Source organism: Gorilla gorilla, chromosome 10, assembly GCF_029281585.2.
Source record: "Gorilla gorilla gorilla isolate KB3781 chromosome 10, NHGRI_mGorGor1-v2.1_pri, whole genome shotgun sequence".
Lineage (NCBI taxonomy): Eukaryota > Metazoa > Chordata > Mammalia > Primates > Hominidae > Gorilla > Gorilla gorilla.
The window spans coordinates 87,251,513-87,275,887 of NC_073234.2; the positions used below are offsets into that span (position 1 = coordinate 87,251,513).

The 24,375-nt window shown below is 40.0% G+C and overlaps 1 protein-coding gene across 1 annotated transcript in view; it reads left to right on the top strand.

Annotated features, from left to right (window-relative positions):
- The first annotated feature begins 1,302 nt into the window (after positions 1-1,302).
- The window catches only part of TPH2 (tryptophan hydroxylase 2), a 96,274-nt gene continuing 73,201 nt past the window's right edge, over positions 1,303-24,375 (top strand). The window contains exons 1-5 of the mRNA XM_004053578.4: positions 1,303-1,407; positions 3,894-4,043; positions 6,605-6,788; positions 6,897-6,997; positions 11,900-11,967. Of these exons, the coding sequence (XP_004053626.2) occupies positions 1,303-1,407; positions 3,894-4,043; positions 6,605-6,788; positions 6,897-6,997; positions 11,900-11,967 (608 nt within the window). The remainder of the gene's footprint in view (positions 1,408-3,893; positions 4,044-6,604; positions 6,789-6,896; positions 6,998-11,899; positions 11,968-24,375) is intronic.

Sequence of the window (24,375 nt, forward strand, 5' to 3'; positions counted from 1 at the left end):
ATGTCAAGTTGCTGGATTTGATCTAGTTGACATTGATATTTGACAGTATGTGTAGTCATTAAAAGCTCAAATGTCATAGTACTCTTAACCTCTGCATTCTCCTCACCACATAACACGCAGATCTCATATATTTAAGTAGCACTTTTTATATGAAAGGGTCATGTCAAAGATTAAATTTCCATGATTTCCAGTAGAGAGAAAAACCACAAGAGTATTAAAATGAATGGCTGATATATGGGAATCTAGTTTCCTTTTATTTCTCATTTAGTAAGGAAGATTCCAGGATTAGTATCTGAGCTATATGTAATCTACATGTGGCTAAATCGAACCCTTACCTTTCCTTTGCAATACATTTTCCTCCATATAACTCTACTTAGAGGCATCACAGGATTAAGAAGAAGCCCTTTTATGAAAGCCATTACACATATATACACTCACACATTTGCATGCACAAAATTATAATATGTCAAGTCAGAAAAAGCTTATTAACATAAAATGGAGTTGGTCAATGAGCAAAAAAAATATGCTGATAGGAGGGATAAGATCTAGTGTTCGGGAGCACAATAATTTATTTTCTTTTGTATTTTAAAATAACTGGAAGAGTGGAATTGGAATGTTTCTAACACAAAGAAAATGATAAATGCTTGAGGCAATGGATATCTTGATTACCTTATTTGATCATTACACATTGTACGCTTGTGTCAAAATATCACATGTGCCTTATAAATATGCACAACTATTAGTTATCCATAAAAATTAAAAATTAAAAAATCCGTAAAATGGTTCAAGCATTCAGCAGTGCTGATCTTTCTTAAATTATTTTTCTAATTTTGGAAAGAAAGCACAAAATCTTTGAATTCACAGTTGCTTAAAGACTGAGGTTAACTTGCCAGTGGCAGGCTTGAGAGATGAGAGAACTAACGTCAGAGGATAGATGGTTTCTTGTACAAATAACACCCCCTTATGTATTGTTCTCCACCACACCCGCCCAAAAAGCTACTCGACCTATGAAACAAATCACACCATGAGCACAGATAACCCCAGGCTTCAGGTCTGTAATCTGACTGTGGCCATCGGCAACCAGAAATGAGTTTCTTTCTAATCAGTCTTGCATCAGTCTCCAGTCATTCATATAAAGGAGCCCGGGGATGGGAGGATTCGCATTGCTCTTCAGCACCAGGGTTCTGGACAGCGCCCCAAGCAGGCAGCTGATCGCACGCCCCTTCCTCTCAATCTCCGCCAGCGCTGCTACTGCCCCTCTAGTACCCCCTGCTGCAGAGAAAGAATATTACACCGGGATCCATGCAGCCAGCAATGATGATGTTTTCCAGTAAATACTGGGCACGGAGAGGGTTTTCCCTGGATTCAGCAGTGCCCGAAGAGCATCAGCTACTTGGCAGCTCAACAGTGAGTACTACGTACCTGGCACTATGGAGAAGTATTTTTTAGGGTGTGACCATCTTCTCCTCACCATATGAATCCCTTTTGTAGTGTAAGCACGCACACCTCAAATTTCTCCTTCTTTGTAATCTGTCTACCCTGCTTTCCTCCTGTCTGCCTCCAGTCTTCCTCTTCTCTCCATAAGTAAAGCGAGTGTGCCAATCACTGCGTGCTCAACTTTTTTTCCGCAAAGTTTGTAAGTAGAGAGTTAAGAAGTTCCTGAACATTAAGAATGAGAGATTGTATGAATCAATGTCTTAAATCTACAGCCAAAAAAAAAAAAAAAAAAAAAATGGAGTGTGAAGAATTTTGAAAAGCCGTTTATTATGAGGAGGAGGAGTAGGGAGAACAAATTAAATAAATTTCCACGGTTTTCAGAAGATCATTGTGTCTCCTACACCCCCTTCAGTTTACAAAGCCTGGTCTTTAAACATAGAACTATTATTTTCTGTTCTTAGTTATGGGTGCAGGTTACTGGAATAAAAGAAAGATTGGATTCCTTTCAAAAGTTTTTCTGTGTTTCACATTGCTCAATTTTTTTCAGTTTACTTGATGGAATAATGAAAGCAATACACCACTTGCTATAGTATTTAAGGGAGTTTTATGTTTCTAATATCTACAGGATAAAAAAGCAGTATTTGCAGGATTTTAGATCCTGCTTTCAGGTAATAGTTGTGGGATTTAATAAAAACCACGAAATAAAAATGTATCCAGGTCCTAGTCATTAAAAATATTAAATGGTATTTTATTACTGTACTATCAGTTTATCAACCAAATCCAATTCAGTCTGTATCATAGAATCATCTGTTTTAATTTCGTAGCTCCAAATATGTGCCAGAGGGCTGCATTGGACTGACATATTATCACTGATAAAAATGTTGAAAAGTAAACATGGCAACTTCTGTAGAATCATTTAAATCAATTTGCAAAAATGAGGCCAAAATGTAAATAGATTTTCTAACATTTAAATATCATGAATATTTGGATGAGATATTACAATGAAGAATTTTGAAGTCATAATTAACTGCTAGAAGGAAAACAAAGAAAGCTCAGGGTAATGGTTAATGTATGACCCTTTTATATAAAAAATGCTACTTCTGTATGCGAGATCTGTGTGTTGTGTGGTGAGGAGGAGGCAGATGTTAAGAACACTGAGACATTTGAGCTTTTAATGACTAAACATACTGTCAAATGTCAATGTCTGCATAAACTTCTTCCCTCCCTGAAGTCATAAATAATAAAATCTCCATCTCTATTATATATAAATCTAGTGAGTAAGGCAATACTGATGTGTGGAAATAAAGCCAGTAGAGAAATCAGAAGAAGACAATGGCAGATAACTATTCACTGGGTCCCAAAGCAAACCTACATTTCTCAGTTTCATGAGGATGTAGTAGATTGGTACGATTGTATTAAATCACCATTTGCCAGGAGTTACTTCTATGTCTGCCCAATGCTGTATTTGCATATAAAGAATATAAAACAGAACATCATAATTTTGCATTGTCTGTCAAATGAAAGTTTCCAGCTTGTTGTTTTTGTTTTGTTTCCTCCCATTCTGTTCCTAAAGTTTCCAGCTTTTTATTCTGCATTTCTGGCAATGTGACCTGAGTTATTGGAATCTGTCATTTTTTTCTTTAGCCAGCAGGATTAATAGACATTACTTCATCAGGCAATATAAAATCGTAAGTGGCTAATGAAGTGTTAATCTTTTTCAGTTTCTCAGATTTTTACTGTTTGCCCCTAATAATTAGCTGGCCAGGTTTCTTCCTTCCTTCGTTTCTCCTTTTTTCCTTTTATTTGTCACTGAATTTTAATAGTCACTTTTCAAATATTATCTTCTGACACAGATGGCCTTAGAGTTATACACTTGTCTGTGCTAAACTTTTGCAGGCAGATTCACAATGACAATGTGAATCTAACTGAAGAAAGTAATACTACCCATTAATTTCTGGGCATGTGCTGACATATTTTGGAATGAAATCGATATTTTGTTTTTAAAATTTAATTGAAACTAAAATTATTTTCAAAAATATGTTTGATCTTATTTTTATTATGGTTAGTAATTAATATAGTTTCCATGTGATTCAACGAGGCTAAGAGATCAAATTTTGTGCTGTAAAATAATCCTAGAAAGGCAGGAATTGTTCATATATGATATTTCAGGCGTTATGACAGTCAGGTTTTTGTTGCTATTAAAGTGAAGCAAATCTGATCCCCTTTTAATTTCAACCACTAGATGCTGTCTTAGACCATTGGAAAATAGTGTCTCAGAATAAATTAGACCAATATTTATGACTGAAAGTTATGAGTGACATGTCAACTTCACCTTAAGTTTGTATGATTGGTGGAGCTTCCAGCTTATGAATGAAATGTGTGGGAAAAATCTAATTATGGAGGATTCTGGAACCCTAACTAATATTTTGTTTTATTATGCTTCGACATTCCTGAAGCTAAATAAACCTAACTCTGGCAAAAATGACGACAAAGGCAACAAGGGAAGCAGCAAAAGTGAAACTGCTACCGAAAGTGGCAAGACAGCAGTTGTTTTCTCCTTGAAAAATGAAGTTGGTGGATTGGTAAAAGCACTGAGGCTCTTTCAGGTGAATGTAAAATATCATTACATAATTTTAAAAGTGACCGTGTGCCTGGGTACAAACCTGTTATCTGCTATGAAACATTACTGAGTCAATTTCTGGATAATATGGTGAAAGATTCAAAGGAACCAAACTTCGTGAGGCTTTAAAAGGGGAGTTGTCTGTCAAGCAATGAAATAAGCAGAATTGCATAAGCTGTGGCTTATTAATGCAGAGTTAGCTTGTTAGGAACTCTGAAGACTACTGCCAGGTTAGGAGGTCAGTACTTCAAAAATGTGAGCTTCACACCTGAAAATGAAAACACAAGAGCCAAACAGGGTATCTTAAGTAACAAGAGCCTGCAGCTTGATTTGATTTGTTCAAATTTGAATTTACACATGTCCTAGGAGCATGTTTATTACGAAAAACTGAGATACATGAATATAGGCACATGGTATTCCCCTAAGTCTCATTGTTTATGTGTCTTAATGTATCTTTTTGCGAAGATGAGCCACTCTCCTTATATTATATATTGTTGGGGTAGCTCTTCCCTTATCTTATAGAAATGTTCATAGCATCTTCTCAGGCCCAAATCTGTAGTTTGAACCCTCAAGAAAGATCTTGGTTAGGGATGAGGCTGGAAAAGCCCAGAAAAGCTGTTGTGTTCTTGCCAGCATATACCTAATGGTTTCTGTACCCATCAGCAAACACCCTCCGTTACAAATGCATTTTGTTTGGGGGCAGTGGCGGTTGATGAGAGCTGTTAAGATAAGGAGCCTAGCTCTGCGTGATGCCTTGGGCTGCTAGTGCAGTGGAAAGATAGCTGCAATTGCAGTTAGGGGGTTCAGACCTGTGTTCTCCTGGCTTGGCTAAACACTAGCTGCTTCTCAGGTTCAATTTCTTTATTTGTAAAATTGCAATAATAATTCCTACCTAACAGGATTGCTGGGACGACATAATATGAGTGAAAGTGCTTTGTAAAGTGTACAACTATGAGGCATTATTATGATGCCTCTATGATGATCATAGCAGGGGAATTAGAAGCCTGATTTGGCAAATAATTTCTTGTTCTCTTTTGACCTTGAAGAAAGGATCAGGCACCATAAACAGTGGTAATGGAAATCTGAGGAAATATTTTACAGATAATTATGTCATCCAAGGCTGTGTCCACACAGTGCCAAAGGCAGGCCAATTCAATTAGACAGCTGGGTGCAGTGGATAAATTCCTGGAGAAGGAGTTAGCAGCCCTGAGTTTTCACTCTGCCATCAGCTAGTCACGGGGCCTTAGCTAAGCCATTTAACCCATCTGGACCTCAGTTCCCCTAAAAACATCTACTCTGCTTCAACCAAAGGTCATTAAAAGCCCAACGTGACACAATGTATGTGAAGTCTATTGGGCCTTGAACTTAATCTTAATATTATTATCAGCCAACTGAAAAAACATGCATGATACTATTGTAAAGGTTAATAAAAACAGAAATAGGACATTTAGTTTCCTCATCACAAGACCAGTTTCTTTATATAGGAGAGGGTGCTGTTTGATTTGATGCTATTCTGGCACTGGAAACTACCTATCTTGTTCCTATGCTGAAAATTCTGAGATCATCTAGGATTGCATCAGGAATTGTGTTGGTAATCACAGTGTATCATCTGGAGTGAGAAGATGTCTGCTTATTTGTAGGTGGGTTGGGACGGAGAGAACGGAGTCTTCAATTAACTTAGAGGAAATGAAGAACACATCACTGGGGGAAATTCTAACCTGATTTTTAAATATTAAATCACTGCCCTTATCTCTGAGATCCATCATAGAGTAATAGTTGCAGCAACACATCCTTGGTTGAAGCTAGTTTGAAGATTGCCAAAAGAGAGCAATTATTAAATGATCTCATTTAGGGGTTATTATCATTATTTTTTTACCTTTTTTTCACCCTCCTTGCAATCATCTAAGTTGTTTTTTTTCCTTTTGCCTTCAAAGATCCTGTCTTGACTACTTATCTTGCTCCTAATTCTTTTTGTACCATATGGGTTACCGTTTGGCTAGTGTTTCCCAAGCCTCAGTAATTTTCATGCCACCTCCCCAATTTCTGCTTGCCTTTTGTACTGTTTACTTATAAAAAAATTATAAAAGGTTATTTCTAAAAGGTTATTTTAAAACTTTATTTTAAAAGAAAACTTTATATTAGGGGTTTGAGTTTTAGTTATGTTTTTCAGAAACACATAAATCTGGATATTACATGATAATATAATAAATAATTTTTTCCCCAAATAATCACGTGCCACCTGTGGGATGTGTACCACTCTCTGGGAAATGATGATGTTCATTTTATAGGGCCATTTTATATTTTAAATGCCCCTTCTATTTTTTTTATGAGGCAGGACAACCTATACACAGAAGTATAAATATATAGATTTTTTATTAATGGAAATAATGGTTGGAAACATTTCCAAGTTTTATTCAAATAACAAAGAGATTGTCTCTACCTCTTGTGTGGGTACTTGGCACCTTGCTTAAGATGTGAACAAGAAAAGCTCATGGCATTCCTTTCATTGTCCCTGAAGGTGATTTTCAGATGCTCGTGTTTCCACAGGAAAAACGTGTCAACATGGTTCATATTGAATCCAGGAAATCTCGGCGAAGAAGTTCTGAGGTTGAAATCTTTGTGGACTGTGAGTGTGGGAAAACAGAATTCAATGAGCTCATTCAGTTGCTGAAATTTCAAACCACTATTGTGACGCTGAATCCTCCAGAGAATATTTGGACAGAGGAAGAAGGCAAGGGTGGTCTTAGCTTGTCGGGTAATTTTGCAATCTGACAAATATTGCAAAGGGGAAAACACAATCTGTGAACTAATATTTTTGAACCTGCACTGTTTTCAACAGAGCTAGAGGATGTGCCCTGGTTCCCTCGGAAGATCTCTGAGTTAGACAAATGCTCTCACAGAGTTCTCATGTATGGTTCTGAGCTTGATGCCGACCACCCAGTAAGTGTCCAGTAAAATCTATTTCTCACATGCTCTTTCAGCTCCACCCATGTGCCAGGCACTGTGCCATGTTCTGTGCTGCAATGATTTATTATAGAACAATTTATTATTTATTCCCCATAACTGAGAGCAGACTTCCAAATGATAAAGCTTCCCTGTACATGTGTTGACTGGAAGCAGGTTAGAAGGATGGTATTTTCACATAGCATTTATTTTTAAAAGGGTTGGATAGAGGAGGAGAGGCTAAACCTTGGAGAATATTTCTGTGGAATTAGACAGCCTGAAATATACCAGCAGATGGTGACCCTTGGAAAAACGATGAACTGAAATTGATCATGCCTCTGGGAAACTAGGGAGGACTAGGTATTATGGGGCTCAGTGAGAGAATAAAATTCTTCTTGCTATTTTCCTTGACTGGAGGTAGTTAGGAGTAGAGTAATGTAGTTGACTTCAGTCTCAATGGAAAGGTAGAGAGTTTTAGAATAAAGGCTATGATGGAAGACATATCTCTTCCCACATCTACCCTGAATCTATCTACCATCATTCTTTCCTCTACTCCAATAAAAATGACCATCTGTAAAGAAATATGATACTTGGGTAAGCATTTCCCATTATTCTCTCCTTCCCCCTTTTACATCAGTTTTTATTTAATACAAGAGACCTGGAACTTCTTTATGGCCAGAGTGAAGTACAGTTAATAGTCTGGGAGAAGTAAGCAATGCACCCTTTCATTATAGGCATTTTTTCCCTCCCCCGGTGCCCCTTGTCTAAAAATGGGCAGATAAAAGAGTGAAACCCAAGCAGATCACTAACGCTTACAGGACGCCTCTGTGGTCTGCAGGTAATAGTTTAGAGACATTCCTTGCTGTTTAAACTGAGGAAATCTGGGGGTTTGGCAGTGTGGCTATACTCTGCACAGTGGCTCTCTAAGTGCGACCCCAACATCAGCAGTGTCAGTATCACCTCGGAATTTGTTTTAACAAGCCCGCCCTTAAGTTTGAGAACCCCTGTTTTAAAGGAAACTATGACAACTTTAACCCTAGGGAAATCTTCAATTAAACCAGTCATTTGACATAATATACCAACTGAGACCAATTCAAATATACCATTCAAACAAATGGTCAAACAGACCTAATTCAATTGCATTATTTTCAAAAAGCTGGATTCTCTCAAAGAAACAATGTGTTATATTTGCTAACGTAGCCTAAAATTTCAGAATATTTTCCAGTAATTCACATGTAAGGCTTCTGAACATTAGAAAAACATTAAAAAATAGCTTTAATAATCACCCATTGTTATCTTTCCCCTCTCTCAACTTCCAGAAGGCATCAGAATTAGCACGGGAACCTGTCGTAGGAGCTAAGCAGTACCTGGGCTGCACAGACACCAGCTGTTAACTTGCAGAATGACCTTGGCCAAGTCCCTTTACCTCTGCACCTCAAGTTCTTTATGTAAAAAGTGGAAATAAAATTGTTATTGATCTCAAAGGGGTGTCTGAAAAGCCTAGTTAATAAAACAACTGGAAAGCATTTGGCAAGAGTAAATGCTTAATTCCAGAAATAGAAATGCTGTATTAAATCATCCGGATCAATGCCTGGACAGTAAAGGATTTTTTGATAACCTCCTATTTCCAAATGCTCCCCTTAGTCTAGTTTGAAAATTACTCAACCTGGAGAAAGGAGTTCAGCCATTTTAATGGAACAACCATAGGAACCACTGACCTTGCTGAGAAAAAATTTATTCCAATACCCAGCATAAATTTTCCTGTGCTTAATTTTATTCCATTAATCCTAATTATACCCACCTTATGATACCTTCTCTTATTTTCTGTGCAGCCACTTGAAATAATTGCAAGCACTTAGCAATCCCCTCTCTTGTCATTTTTTAAACCGCATATATTTCTTTTATACGCACACCAAATGTTCATTATACAGAATGTGATATTGGCAAATTGGTGTTTTTGTAAGTTGTTTGATGAGGATGGAAAAGTTGTCTAAGCACTTTTTCTGCCTGGGAATAATCCCAGTCCTGAGACAAACACAGGGACCGTTGTGATAGGATACTTCAGAAGGGGTTTGGAATAAGAGTAAGGTTGCCGAGGCTCCCTAGAAAGGGTTAAATATCTAGGTCAGTGCCTCTCAAACCTCAGGGGGCAAACTAATCACCTTCGAGATCATTTTTAAATGCAGATAATGAGTCTGTAGGGCCTGGGATTCTGTATTTCTGGTGATCTCCCAGATAAGACTTGCACCAGAGGGTCTTGGGACCACACTTTGAGGAGCCAGCATCTAGACTGGGAAGGTCTTTCGAAGTGGGGGTTCAAGGTTCACTCATAAGGTGTTTGTTAAAAATACAATATCTTGATGCTCATCTGAAGCCTACTGAGTCAGAACTTTCAGGGATGGCCCAGGAATCTGCATTTCAAAGTATCTGCAGGGGATCCTGATGAGATCTAAAGTTTGAGAACTAATGTCTTAATTAATGTTCCAGCTCAGCGATTCTCATCCCTAGCTTTCCATTCACATCACATGTGGAGAATTAAAAAATACTGATGCCAGGGCCTCTGAGAATGTGGCCAGGTTTGATGTATTATTTAAAGCTCCCAGGTGATTCTAATATTCCATCACGGTTGACCTATTTGGGATAGCTAATTGAGTGTCAACACAAATTTAGCTGAGCACTTTAGAGTTCAGGCTGGCTCTTCAATTTCCTTTGATTTCAATTGAGAGAGGGAGGGTGGGTACTCTCTGGCTGCTAGGGTTGCCAGATTTAGCAAATAAATATCTAGGATGCCCAGTTAAATTTGAGTTTCAGATAAATAAGGAGTAGTTTTGTGGTATAAGTATGTCCCATGCAATACTTGGAACATATTTATACTAAAAAGATTATTTGTTGTTTATCTGAAATTCAAATTTAACTGAGTGCCCTGTATTTTATCCGGTAACCCTATCCCTGGCTTCAGTTCAGAATGGATGGCCAAGGAATGCTGTTTCTCTGTCACTACTAGTGCAGCTAGCGTCCCTAGTTTACTTTGCCAGTCCATGGTTCAATCCAGGAAGTTCTGGATCGCCCACAACATTTGCGTAATCACCGCCACACTAAGCTAATGAGGCATGATGAGTAAATCACTCTCTTGCGTCCTTGGAAAAGGTGCAGGTGTTTGCAGAAGAGAGGCAGTTGAGATTCTTCAGGAGGCCCAGCAGATTATGATGCCGTTACCATGGTGTCCAGTCTGGCAGGAACCGGGGAACAGATGCTGTGCTTTTCACAGGACGCTTTTCCTTTTGTCATGGCCTGTTTTCTTTTTGAATAATAAAGGTGCTTGGAATTCTTCGGTTTTACCATCTCAAGTAGCCTGGTTTTACTAGTGAGTGTTGAAACAAGTACTTTCTAGCATGACTGCATCTACCCTCTACAGCAGGAGACCTTTTTAAAGGGCACAGATCTATTTGTGAATGTGGTAACTATTTATTTTATTTTATTTTTATTATTATTATTTTTTTACCAAATACCCAAACTTCAAGGACTGTGGTAACTATTTTGTAAAATTTTTTATATAGACATTTTAGGACTTCACAAGCCTGCCTATGAACCCCAGTTTAAAAACTCCCAATTCACAGTAAAAGAAAGTGCTAGTTTCTTGGACAGAGGATACTTCATTTCTACATGGTGTTAAGGTGGTCTCAGGGCATCTTCTCTCTCCTCCCCTTAGTAACTCTCTTGTCATTCCTGAAAGAAAGGTTGTTGACAATGGAAGTTCTTCATTTCTGTCAAGCAGACAGCCCTGTGAAGATTTCTAGCCTCGAGGCCAGTTCTCTTCAGCCAGGCAAGAGAGGGGCGATTTGCTAATGAGTTTGAGGCTCCTCTTGAGCAGCCCATCTTGCAGAGCTGTCTTAGGTTCAGCAGAGGTAGTCTAGGCCTTTGTGGGCCTCACCCTGTTCTTCACTCTCCAATGCCATGATCCCAGTGGCTTGTCTCCTTGCCTGGCCTCCATTCTTAGCAAGCCATTGCTTCCTGGTTATCCTTCCAGGTTGCAGGGCTGTAGTGGTAGAAGTCAAATTGCAATAACTCCTTCTGAGCTTCCAACAGCTAGAAGAAACAACCCTGGAAAGAATTGATTGTCTGAAAGTGCTTAAAGGAAAGGAAAATGGAAAGTCTGTTGACAAGAGGAGAGATTTTTGAGTAAACCAAGAAGTCCTCTCTGAAGGATTTCACTTGACTGAAAAATGACAGACATAATGTTTAATTTCCCAAGTGGATGATGATGGATAAAAATCTTGAAGTTGGCTAAGACTAACTAGAATTATAAGAAGTCAGAGTGAAATGGTGCTAGGCTTCTGTCCTGTGCATGACTTCCCTAAAATCGATTTTGCATTATGTGGCTGTAGTCATAAAATACAGCAAAACCTCTTTAATTCATACTAATTTGGGAATGTGTCGATTATTCTAAATGATAGAATTTATAATAAATGTCACATTTATTAGTTATTTATACAAAGCAATTAAAATTAGGTTAAGTTACTGAATAATCATGTTAAAGGGATCTGTTTTAATGAATAGGATAGGATTAATTTGTGATTAAGATCAATTACATGCAAATGATATTTGAAAACCTAAAGGTATTGTTCACAATATCAGTTTGCTCAACTAAGCCATTCTGCTTACTTAGTGGAAAGGTAAACTTTAGCCTGAATTGCCACACATCCTAAATTAGTACAGCCCCAATTTAATGAGGTTTTACTGTAAGCACAATTTGTTTCTGTCTGTGTCATCAAGATGGCCATCCTAGGATAAGATTTACATATGAATTGAACACTCAGACACCACAGTGATTTTCTTTTAGGTCTTCTGCAGCTAATTTTCAGCACTTTGTTAAATAACTTAATCTTTTTTGTGTTTAAGGGATTTAAGGACAATGTCTATCGACAGAGAAGAAAGTATTTTGTGGATGTGGCCATGGGTTATAAATAGTAAGTACCTGTGTAACTCTTTCTTGTCACTGGCTAGTTAGGAAAAACACATGCTGTGTTAAACAAACCTGTCATCTCTTCACTTTAACTTTTGCAGAAGGCAGGTGTGAACCATTTTAAACACTCACCAACTCTGTAGGCTTTAAATGCCAACATTGATGTTTGACATCTGGGTATAATTGTAAAATAATGAGACCTGCGGGCCACATGCCAAGTGCTACATTTACACCACTGTGTTCCCAGCTCCACCAAGACAAAGACCATTTCTTTGCACTCTGCAGGCCTTAGAAACTGTGTTTTAATTTTAATTTTACTTTAGCCTTGACTTTTCAGTAACCCCCTTCAATCTCCTGCTTCCCCGATGAAAGTAGCAGGATTCAGCAAGAACGGTGAAAGGGCTCAGTTAAGGAGCTGTAATAGAGAAGACATGTGTTTGCTTTACATGGAGAGGAAAACTTCCTGTAAACTGCAGGGGTTATGAAGGAGTTTCGCACCCATTCCCAGATCAGAGTTGGGATGGAAGAGGAGGACCTAACTTCGGGGTGAGGACTGTGCATAGTACATGATGCTAAGTGGCAGTGACTTTCACTCGCGTCCGTGTGAAGAGACCACCAAAGAGGCTTTGTGTGAGCAGTAAAGCTGTTGATTTCACCTGGGTGCAGGTGGGCTGAGTCCGAAAAGAGAGTCAGCGAAGGGAGATAAGGATGGGGCTGTTTTATAGGATTTGGGTCGATAAAGGAAAATTACAGTCAAAGGGGGGTTGTTCTCTGGTGGGCAGAGTGGGGGTTACAAGGTGCTCAGTAGGCTTAGCTTGGGCTCAGAGGCCTGACAGTGACAGGATGTGTTTGCAACTGGAAATGGTGTTGTATGTTGACTGCAGGCCATGTTTAGAAAAATGCAGTGGTGGTTAGGCCTGTGTTTGTTCTACTCATGCTAGTATAACTCATAGATCATCACAATGCTCTCTTTCCTCTGTCTGGTATGATTGATCAGCTACAGGAGACTTGTCATCAGAACAAAATGCAAATCCATCTCGTAAGGGAAAGATTCGTCCTACCCCAACTGAGAGTAGGTGTGAAACTTGACTGTCCTGTGAGGCTAATTTTTCACTGGTGAAAGTTTAGAACATTACGTGTGTTATAGAGGGTCTCAGTGTGGACTTTGTTTATCAAAAGGGATTTGACACACGGTGCTTAAGACAGACGAGAAGATTCTTCATCCCACCTCTCACTGGGCATCCCTAGCTTCCTTTGATGCTTAGGTGCTCTTCCCTTCATCCTCCCAAGTCCCAGGCATCCTTCGTCCTTTCTCCACGACATTTAGGAAGACAATGTTCTTAAAAACCAGGACCATATGGCACATGCCCTTTCACATGTGCCTATTCTCATCTCCTCTGTTCTAAGCAGCTTCTTTCCCCTCTCTACTGTGACTTTCCACACCTTGCAATGTCAGCATGCACTTGCCCTAGCCCAAGCCCAACCTCAGGCCACCTTCTTACCCTCAGTTCCACCCCCACTAGCCCCATGTCCCAGTGTTTCCTGATTAAATTGCGAAGAGAGGACTCGGATGGGCTGAGCTCACGTTTTCACCTCAGGCCCTGATGATGGTTGTGAGCCTTATGATTGGCTTCCCCTGGTCCACAGGCTCCTTCTGTGGAATCAGGTCATGACTGTAAAGGTGGATCCTTAGAGGAGGTGTGGGCAGGGCAGTTCTTTGTAGCATGACCTGCCAGAACATGGTAGAAGGTCAATGCCTGGCAGAGCCTTTTCCCTTAGATAAAGTAGATAGCTTTGTCACTCAGTCTGCCTCCTGAGTAGCTGGGACTACAGGTGTGTGCCACCATGCCCAGCTAATTTTTAAAATTTACTTTTTGTATTTTTGACAGGGTTTTGCTGTGTTGCTCTGACTGTTCTCAAACTCTGGGCTCAAGTGATCCTCCTGCCTTGGCCTCCCAAACTATTGGGATTATAGGTGTTTGCCATTGTGCTTGGCCAGAAAAGGCATTTTATATGTAGATGCTATATGTTTTATGTATGTGTGTGTGTGCATGTGTGTGTGTGTGTGTGTGTATAAAATGACATGATTTCGGCCGGGTACAGTGGCTCATGCCTGTAATCTCAGCACTTTGGGAGGCTGAGGCAGGCAGATCACCTGAGGTCAGGAGTTCGAGACCAGCCTGACCAACATGGAGAAACCCTGTCTCTACTGAATATACAAAATTAACCAGGCATGGTGGTGCATGCCTGTAATCCCAGCTACTTGGGAGGCTGAGGCAGGAGAATCTCTTGAACCTGGGAGGCAGAGGTTGCAGTGAGCCAAGACTAAGGAACTAGCTCAAGGGTTACTTATTTCTTCTTGATAGAATTCAAAAGCTAAACAAAGGCAAGCTGATGTTGTGGTGATACAAGTAGAATATATGAGTCAACGAGTTTCATGGAACTTTGATAATGAGGAGTCATTTGGTTTTAAAGAAAACATATTTATATGGAGAGGACAGAAAATGAGCATATAGTCAAAATGATGGAGAGTGAGGTTCTCAAAGTGTTAACAAGAGTTTGCGTTTGCCACCTTTGCATAGCTAAAGAGTAAGATGAAGGTGTGATGTCTGTAGAGAAAAGAAAGTAGAAATGGGAGAAACTGGTGGACATTTACACAAAAGAGGGCTGGATGGAGCTGGGGCAATCCAGGATCTGGTCCCAGTTTGGAGGGCTGGGAAGTGCTAAGGTTCAAGGGGCCTGGCTGTCGGTAACTGAATGTTCAGGAAGCCAAGAGAGCCAGGAAATGGCCAATTCATCATTTTATAGTGAGAAACAACCCTCATAGGACTCACAGAATGATCCTTATAGTCATGATAGCAGAGGAGGCCAGATTATAACCTTAGGCTACTTGATGGATGCAGAGTCAAGTCAAAGCAAAGGGTATTTACCTAGGAGAGTTTAGAATCCAGGGAATTATAGCCCTCTCCCCTGGATGGTGCTGAGCCCAGACTGACCTAGGCAGGATAACAGCATGCTTAAAAACTGCAGCACTGGACTCCAATAGTCTGGGCTTGTGTGCACTCCTCTCCTCCAAGCCAGATGTGCAACCTCATTGAGCCAAGGCTGCTTCATCTGGGAAGTGTGCCCAACAATAGGACCCATTTCACAGGGTTGTAGTAAGGACTAAAACAGAGAATGCATGTGCTGTACCTCACACATTGCCCAACACATGACCAGTGATTATAAATGTCACTTATATTATTAGGTTTAATACATCTCCCCTGACCTTTTCCACAGGCTGTCTTCCATTTCCAGTAGACCTACTGTTTTCTTCTTTAGTGATGTTAATACCATTGTTTATGTGCCATTTACAAATAATGTAGCTCAAAACATTCTTGGAAGAAACTGTTTAGTTTCCCATTGAAGGGCTGTTGCATATACAGAAGTATTTTGTGTTGACCCACATTCCTCTTTACAGAGAGATTTCATAAAAAGCAGTCATATTCCTCCCCACCCCCTTTTCCCTGCTTTTTTTTTTTTTTGCACGTGGGAAGCTGCCAAAATATAGACTGCCAGTACTTCTTGTGAGTGGATGAACTGAGGAAGGTGCCTACCAAAGGTAGTTAAATCAGGAAAGCACGAACCCAGGACTTGTGGGAAGTAGAGCCAAGGATCATTCCTTCATGCCCCGCATGCTGTCATTGCTAAAGTTTCTCTGAGTATGAGTTTGAGGATGGATAAGAGAGAGACAGTCCTGTGTGTCACTTTTGGGCTCTTGTGCCTGCTATGGTGCTGGTGGGGGTGGGGCACAGATACTAAGGAATTCCAAATGGGCCTTGTCCATTTTCTCCAGGCTGCCATGTAGCAAGTAAGGTTTCCCTTCAGTTTATAGGAAACAGAGATGTAATTTCTAATTGAAATAGGTATTTTTCTAGTGCTGATGGTTTTCTGAGTACATAAAGGAGAGTGACTTGAATACCATAATTACTTAAAATAATCTCATTTAAGAGTGCAACAACCTGATTTTCCAAACTGACGTTTAGAACCACTTTGTCCAAGGAATAGATCATTTGAGATTGGGGTAGTTTTGAAAAATCTGGCGTATGCAGTCCTTGCAAATATAGTTTGGTGATAAAATTAGGGACCATGCTGGCAGGCGGAGAACAATTCAATTCCCTGTTGATAATTAGTTAAGACTTTCTGAACAATAAGAAGAAGTCAAACATGTGGTCAGAAATACAGAGAAAGATGGAGTATGGATATTTTGGGGTTGTAATAGGGGTTAGCAGGATATAGTTTGAGTTGTCTAAAGGTAAGGAGAAGGCAAAGAAATGAAATACAGAATAATATATATTGAAACCACAACCAAGAAGCCCTCTGGGGGATTCGTGTTGAATACTATATTTTCTGTGATATTCTTGAAAGGATAAATCAGGGGGGAAGAATAAACACAAGCAGAGAAAAATGAAAAAATTCCACTCTATGATGAAAAAACAGCAGGCTCAAAGTCTGTATTACCATGAACCCGAAAGAGGAGAGGGGGCGGGAAAGCGCCGGCATGCTGAGAACTGTCAATAGATGCCACTCAGGCGAGCTTCTGATTGACAGTGCTGCTGAGAAACATGATTGATTACCCAGAGGCCCACAGCAGCCTGCAGACATGAGTGTGGGAAGGCCTAATTGCCTCACCAATAATAGCGCAGGAAACACTCATTAGTGCAAATATCATTCTTCATAGAAGATCTGAGAATGAACGCCCTGTATCGAGAGGACACTGTTTCTAAAATCATCTGTGAGAGAATGTCTAACACGCAGATCATGCCTCTCCTCCCCCGCCCAAATAAAATAAATTCTAGTATAAACAGGAAAAAAGTACCCCATGATTAGATAATGTGATGTGCATATAGACTTGCAGTTCAGAGGAAATGGAAGTGTGTGGGGGGCAGATAGCATGTGGAGGAAGAGGAAATTATGACTGCGATGTTGTAGTTTTTAGGTTTGTCTGAAACTGTCCAGTTTTCTCTCTTTAGTGCCTTCATATTTGAATCTCAGCATTAACTTTGCTGCATTTCTGTGGACTTCACAATTACTACATTGTTGGGGGAACAATCAGTGATACGTTTTTTCAATTGACTAGAAATAAACACATTTTTCTTTTGGGGGCTGTTACAATGATTATTGCTCAACAATATGCATGCATATTTAATTTAATTATTTTTTTCATGGGGATGGTGGTAGTTATTTCAATCCATCTTATTCTCTTGGAAAGAGGCCCTGAGCTCCTACTTTAATTATGCCACTCTTGTTTGCTTAAATTGATTTTGAATATTATTGTGATTGTGTTTTATTATGAATGTACCTACTCCTGGTTGAAAGTAAGGTAGCACATGAACCTCATGTTCTTCTCATGGGACTGCTTCCTCTTTGATTTATTTATTTTTATCCATAGAATCTGAAATGTAAATAGGCAACTACAACTGTCAATAGGTAAGGTAAACAAGAGAGTTTCAACATGTCAGAATTTCCAACTCTAATTTAGGTTAGAGTTGGACAATTCCTTAATTTGCCAAGAAAACTCATTTGATTTAAAATTCACCGATTCAAATCATCCCTTAACACTGCTCAGCCTCAGTTTTTCTCCTCTGTAAAGTGGAGACAAAACTATCTCTTCGGCCTCTCCTGGGAGTTTTTTTTTAAGGATTAAGTGAAGCAAGTGGGGCATTGCTATACAATGTACTTTGTTATCCTTATTAAAACAAGAATCAAACAATCTAGACCAAAGGCATGGGGTTTACTCAGACCCCTGACAACATAAAGGCCTTGGCTGCTTTTCCTGCTTTTCTTTAGATCTGAGAGGCAGCGTGTGAAGTTGTTAAGTGTCAAAAGTTGGAGCTGCACTGCCTGGGGTGAATCCCAGCTTTACCATTTACTAACTGAGTGACCTGGGCACATTGTTTAAATCTTCTGTACCTCAGTTTCCTTATCTGTAAAATGAGGATAACTCTAGTACTACTTTATAGGATTGTTATGTGGATTACATGAGTGAATATAGTAACAAAACTTAGAACACTACATGTGCTATATAAATATTTGATAATATTGTTATTTTCTCACTTCAGATGATCTCTTCTTTTTGTCTGTCCTCATGCTCCAAATCATTTTATTACCCGTTGGTTGCCAGTCTTCTCCACTCCCCTCGGCCAAGGCTTTTGTATAATCCTGACTTCTGTCTGATTTTTACACTATATTAGTTATTGCTACATAAAAAATAATCCTCAAATTTAGCACCTTAAAACAACAAACATTTATTATCTCACATAGTTTCTGAGTATCAAGAATTAGGGAACAGCCTAGCTGGAGGGTTCTAGATTAGGGTCTCTCATAAAGGAAACTGTTGACCAGGGAAACAATCATCCAAAGGCTTGACTAGGGCCGGAGGACCTGCTTCCAATATGGTTACTCGTAGAGCTGTTTGCAGGAGGCGTCAGTGTTTAGCAACGTGGCCTCTCTAACAGGCAGAATATCTTCAAGATAGTGTAGCTGGCTTCTCCCAAATCATGTGATCCAAGAGAGCGAGCAAGGCAGAATCTATAATGCCTTTTATAACCTAGCATTGGAAGTGACACACCATCACTCTTGCTGTATCCATTAGATTCATAGACCAACTGTGACACACTGTGGGATGGGATTACACATGGGCATGAATATCAGGAGTCAGGGTTCACTGAGGACCATCTGGGAGGTTGGGTACCACATTCATTTAACTTGTTCCCTCCCTCCCTCTCCCTCCCTCTCTCCCTCCCTCCCTCCTTTCTTCCCTTCCTCCCTTTCTTCCTTCCTTCCCTCCTCCCCTCCTTCCCTCCTTCCCTCCTTCTTTCCCTCCTTCCCTCCTTCCCTCCTTCCTTCCCTCTTTCCCTCCTTCCTTCCCTCTTTCCCTCCTTCCCTCCTTCTCTCCTTCCTTCCTTTTTTTGAAACAGGGTCTCACTCTGTTGCCTGAGCTGGAGTGCAGTGATATGATTTTAGCTCACTGCAACCTTGACCTACCAGGCTCAGGTGATCCTCCTGCCTTAGCCTCCCGAGTAGCTGGGACCACAGGTGCATGCCATCACGCCTGGCTAATTTTTGTATCTTTTGTAGAGATGGGGTTTCCCCATGTTGCCAAGGCTGGTCTCAGACTCTTGGGCTCAAGCAATCTGTCTGTCTTGGCCTCCCAAAGTGCTAGGATTACAGATGTGAGCCACTGTGGCTGGCCCCATTTCATTTCTTTATGACACTTTTTAACTGCTCTCCCACAGTGGGAGCTAATGTGCTATCTGTACAACTAATCCCTATGAAAGAAGAGGTAGCATGGTGTAGCAGAAGATGTGGCAGAATGTATAGGATTTGGAGCTACACAGAATTAGGTTTGAATTCCCGCTCTACCACTTAAAAGCTCTATGGTCGTGGGCATTGACCTAGTCTCTCTAATTCTCATGTTGTCGTCTTAAAATGGGCACAACACCTTGCATGATTGGGAGGATTAGCAATGATTACAGGACTCAGAGTGCTGACTGGCACAAGGAGATATTAAATCTATGATAGATATGATTATTAGTGTCATGTGGTAAATAGCTAATTGTTCCTCAATTTCATATAATCAATTGTTAGGCTCATTTAAAATGAATAAAGGATTTTTTTTTTTTTTTTTTGTGAGACAGGATCTCGCTCTGGTCACCCAGGCTGTAGTGCAGTGACATGCTCATGGGTCACTGCAGCCTCCACCTCCCAGGCTCAAGTGATCCTCCCACCTCAGCCTCTTGAGTTGCTGGGACTACAGGTGTGTGCCACCATATCTGGCTAATTTTTCATATTTTGCAGAGACACAGGTCTCACTATGTTGCCCAGGCTAGTCTTGAACTCTGGCCTCAAGCAATCCTCCTGCCTCGGCCTCCCAAAGTGATGGGATTATAATTGTAAGCCACTGCACCAGACTCTAAAGGATCTTAAGGAGTAATTGAATTAAGGAATTTCAGGCTCCATGATGGGCTGGGTTAAAGGAACTTTTAAAAAATAGGGGTGTGTGTGTGTGTGTGTGTGAGGGGACCTTCCAGCTTCACCTAAATTATGCACATAGTTTGCTTCTTTAATCTGGAAAATTGCCCCCTCAAAGGCCTTCCCAGGTCAATGTGTCTCAGCCAGAATAAGGTTGGAGGATAAGCTCGCAACAGGTCTATGTTGGACTCATCCCTGAATGGCTCACTGTGGTAAAAATGTTCATTATGTTGACCTCTCAGCTAACACTTTCAGATTGTATTGGGTTCCTTTTCTTAGATCCTGCACTGTGTTAAACGTGTCACTTGATTTTCTGTCATTTAACCACACAACGAGCCCTTGAGGTAGGTGCCATTATTGTACGCACTTTGAAGATGAGGAAACTGAACTTCGGAGACATTAAGAAACTTACTAAAGGTTACACAGCTGATTGTGCCACTTGCATGAAACACCAGGTATAGATGCTTAAAATTCCTCTGAAATGGAGCAGTAAATTGAAGAGCAGAACTGAAGCAAATATTTATAGTACTGGGGTCATTTCCTGGATGGCCAGAATAGTTTCTGAGTAAGGTCACTTTTAGAGGTTCCAAGAATGCCTCTGGTAGAATCTAAATGTTTGCTCAAAAGTCCACACCCTTTTCTTTTTTGTTTTCTGAAGTGGCTTCAGCAACTTCCACTTGACATAGGTGGTTTCATACACAAGTTGGGAATAACAGCGACAGAACTAAGTGACTTGGCATTTGTAAAAGTTATTCTCCTTACAGAATTCTCAGCATATTTGAAATGCACCATCCTTGTAAGTATTTAATACACTTAGAACTTTATGGACTCAGAACTCAAGCCAGCCCTGTGACACTGCAAACCTGTTTCTCGCAGGTTGTTGGGGACATCTGCCAGGGTCTGGCATGGCAGAACCATGTCTCCATTCTGTGTAGTGATTTTTCCCTCTCTTCCAGGCCCCATGTTCTTCTCCTCCTACCCAAAGCCTGACCCTCATGAGATATAGAATGAATGGAAATAAACACAACTGGGCTGAGGCTTGAAAATCAATTGCCAGGGATGTGTCACTCTGGTTTTTACTAGTTGCTAGCTTATCTATTTCTTGATTTTTTTATTTATAAAATTGCACCCTTTGTGATTCATTTGCTCTGAGTGTAAGTACACAGCTAAACAGAGACCCTAAAACAAAACAGCTCCAACAGAGGACTAGCATATCTGAAAAATGCAATCACCAGCTCAGCAGGCACATTCAATTTGGGTGAGCTTGTGAATATTCTACTCAGCTCTATCAGAGAGACAGAGAATTTTCTCCTTTTACATGGAGTGGTGTTGATTCTAACCTTCTATTCTCATCAAGGCAGAGAAGGGCATTTTTTTTTTTTTTTTTTTTTTTTTTACCCTCCTCTTCCTGCTTATACTGCCAAGTACTACATGATGTCAAAACAAAACCCTCTGGGACTGAGATTCGGTACTATGCAGTGCATTTTAAGATATTTGAGTAGATACATAAATATGGAATGGATGTGCCTTGGAATGAACATATTGGATTTCCAAGCCAGCATCTCACTTCTTAGGAGGTCTTCTCAGTTTTCTCTTTCACTAGATGACTCAGCCATAGGTCTGCAAAGAAAAAGAAAGAGACAGATGATCAGAGACTAATAAGGGTAGACTGCAGACTTGGAGTAGAGCTGTTTTGCTGCCCTGCCTCTCGCATCCTAGTGCTCAGTACTGTGCACACTAGGGCTTCTCCCACTTGCAGGTAGCTGTGACAGTTTAGCTTTGTGTCTGAGCTAGGGGATTACTGATGCTGAGTTTTTCCTAAGAGGCATTTGCAATTATTGCAACTTGCAGAAAAATAACTGGGGTGGCTCTACCTCTCCACCTTTCCAAAAATTTCAGTTGACCTTAGCATTTCTCATTTCATGAGAGAAGAGGCATGATTTATGGATCCTGCTTGGTTTCAGAATGTAGCTTAAAGGAATACATTACTAACAGGAGTTGTGAGTGCCACATTACCTATTTTTAGATAGGCGAATCTTAATTGGAAGCATAACAAGTAGAAGGTAGAGGAAGAATGGAAGGGAAGGTTATGCTTTCTTAACAGGGAAAAAAACTTAATTGGGGGGGGGCGTTGCAAGTTTTTCTTTTTAATGATGTTTTCCTCATCAATTTCATTGGCAGATGGTCACCTTGATGAATTGTAGGTTCTACTGTGATGTGAAACCAAGCTTTAATTTTTTTCCTTTCGCTGCCCTTTTGAGAAGAGACACCTTAGAAGGCAAATATGTTTTCTCCCTGACTGAGCTAATTTTATCCCCTTCCATTATCTTCCATTGATTTGCTTTTCCAGGTTTTGAATGAAACTGAGATATATGTGGCTGTTTGGGTACTTTGTGACTCCTGCATAAACACCAGTTGTTGATGCTTTAATTTCTCTGAAATGAAGCGGTAAATTGAAAAGTAGAACAAAACCAAATATTTGTAGTACTGGGGTCATTTCCCAGATGAGTAGGATAGTTTCTGAGGAAGGTCATATTAGGGATTTTTAGAGTGCTTCTCCTGTAGAATTCAAATATCTTTCTGTGCCCAAGATGCCACGTCTTTTCTTTTTTAAAAAATCTGCTTAGCAACTTCCATTTGACATAGGTGGTATCACACACAGGTTGAAAACAAGACCAATAGAATTAAGTGACTTGGGTTTTTATAAAGTTATCCTTCTCTTCACAGAAGTCTTAGTGTATTTGAAATGCACAGTTCTTATAAGTATTTAAAATACTTCAGGCTTTATGGGAGAATCATTTTCATGCCAAGTGTTTCTCTCTACCTGAAGCGCAGCTCAATGGCTGAAAGGAAGGGAGCCTGAGAGTTGCAAAGAAAGACAAAAGGGAAAATTGATTTGGAAAAGGTTTCTCCTTTTTGCTTTTTGGGCTTGGTGGGTTTTTTAGATGTGTGTGAATGCCTCAGTAGGATGTTGTCTGATTGTAGCATGGCTCCCACAGCTGTGGAAAACATTAACGCAGTATGGTCCTGTATCACTTACTGACAAGGACAACAGTTGCACCAAATTCTAATGTATTTCACAGGGAAAGAGGTATGAGTATTTTTACTTTAAAATGATTTTCATGAACATGAAGGATTCGAATTACTTCCACAAGTCCTGCTTGAGAGGTGAATGGATTTATATGGAACAGCGCTGTTTTGTCATCTCCAGACCTGTTTCCAACCCTGCAGGGAAGTGATGAAATTTTATTCATTTTTATACACCTGGAGGAAGAGAATCAACTATATTGAGTACCTATTAGGCACTAGGCACTGGCCAGGATGTTTTACAGATGACCTCTCATTTGATCCTCACGATGTGAGAAGTCTTATTTCCCTCAGTTTCGAATGAGGAAACGGAGGCCAAACCTTGATGCTAGGTACATATTGGGTAGTCAGTACCTTGTACTGATGTGTATTGGTCAAGAGTGGGGTCTCTAGAGCTAGCCTTCCTATAGCTGAGTCCCCACTATTGTACTTACTAGCTGTTTGATCTTGGCCAGATTATTACATTTGTAAGCCTCAGTTTCTTCAACAGTTAAGTGAGGACATGAATAGTCATTTAGTCACTCTGTGGGATAAGCATTATATGACATAATCCATGTAATGAACTATTATAGTATTGTTATTGTTACAGTGAAATGGGTGGGTGAATAAATGAATGCTGTTATTAATTTGCACAGGACCATGAGCTGTAGGATAATCACGCTTCTTCATCTATCACTCTGAAAAAGATAGGGCCTAGGAGTTAGCTGTGTTCTGTCCCTTTTGAACAAGGTGCAAGATGTATCTGATTAAATCTGTGACTCTTCATTCTTTGTGAATCTTCATTCCAGTGGCCCAAGACTGTTAGCTGCTATTGGCGACTGGGAATTTTAGCTCTTTTCTGTATCAAGTTCTTTGAGCTCAAGCTCCTTGTGTATGTTGAGCGTGCACATATTGACGGATGTTAGATCCATTGTTGTTGCTGTTGATATTTAATTTCATGATAGTTTTTGCAGATGAAAATCACTTCTCTAGAATATGAAGAGGACTTTCTACAAGGTGAGAAAATAGTGGGAAGCCCTATCCTGTGGTGCACAGGACAAATAAAAACAAATAATTTCTAGGAGTTAAATCTTTGTTCTCCCTGAGGCTCCTTAGGTGCAGTAGTTTATTTTCATTATGTCTCTTGTAAAGGCAGCACCAATATTAACAATGTGAACAAAACAAACTAACGTTTTTGTTTGCTCCCATCTGAAAGTTCCTTAAGGCCCGTAGACTCATTTACGAAAATTCATGTGCGCAAAACTCATTTGCAAAAGCAAATAAAATATGTGATCGCAAATGCTCTTTACCTGACTGGCCTAGGGGACTAGCT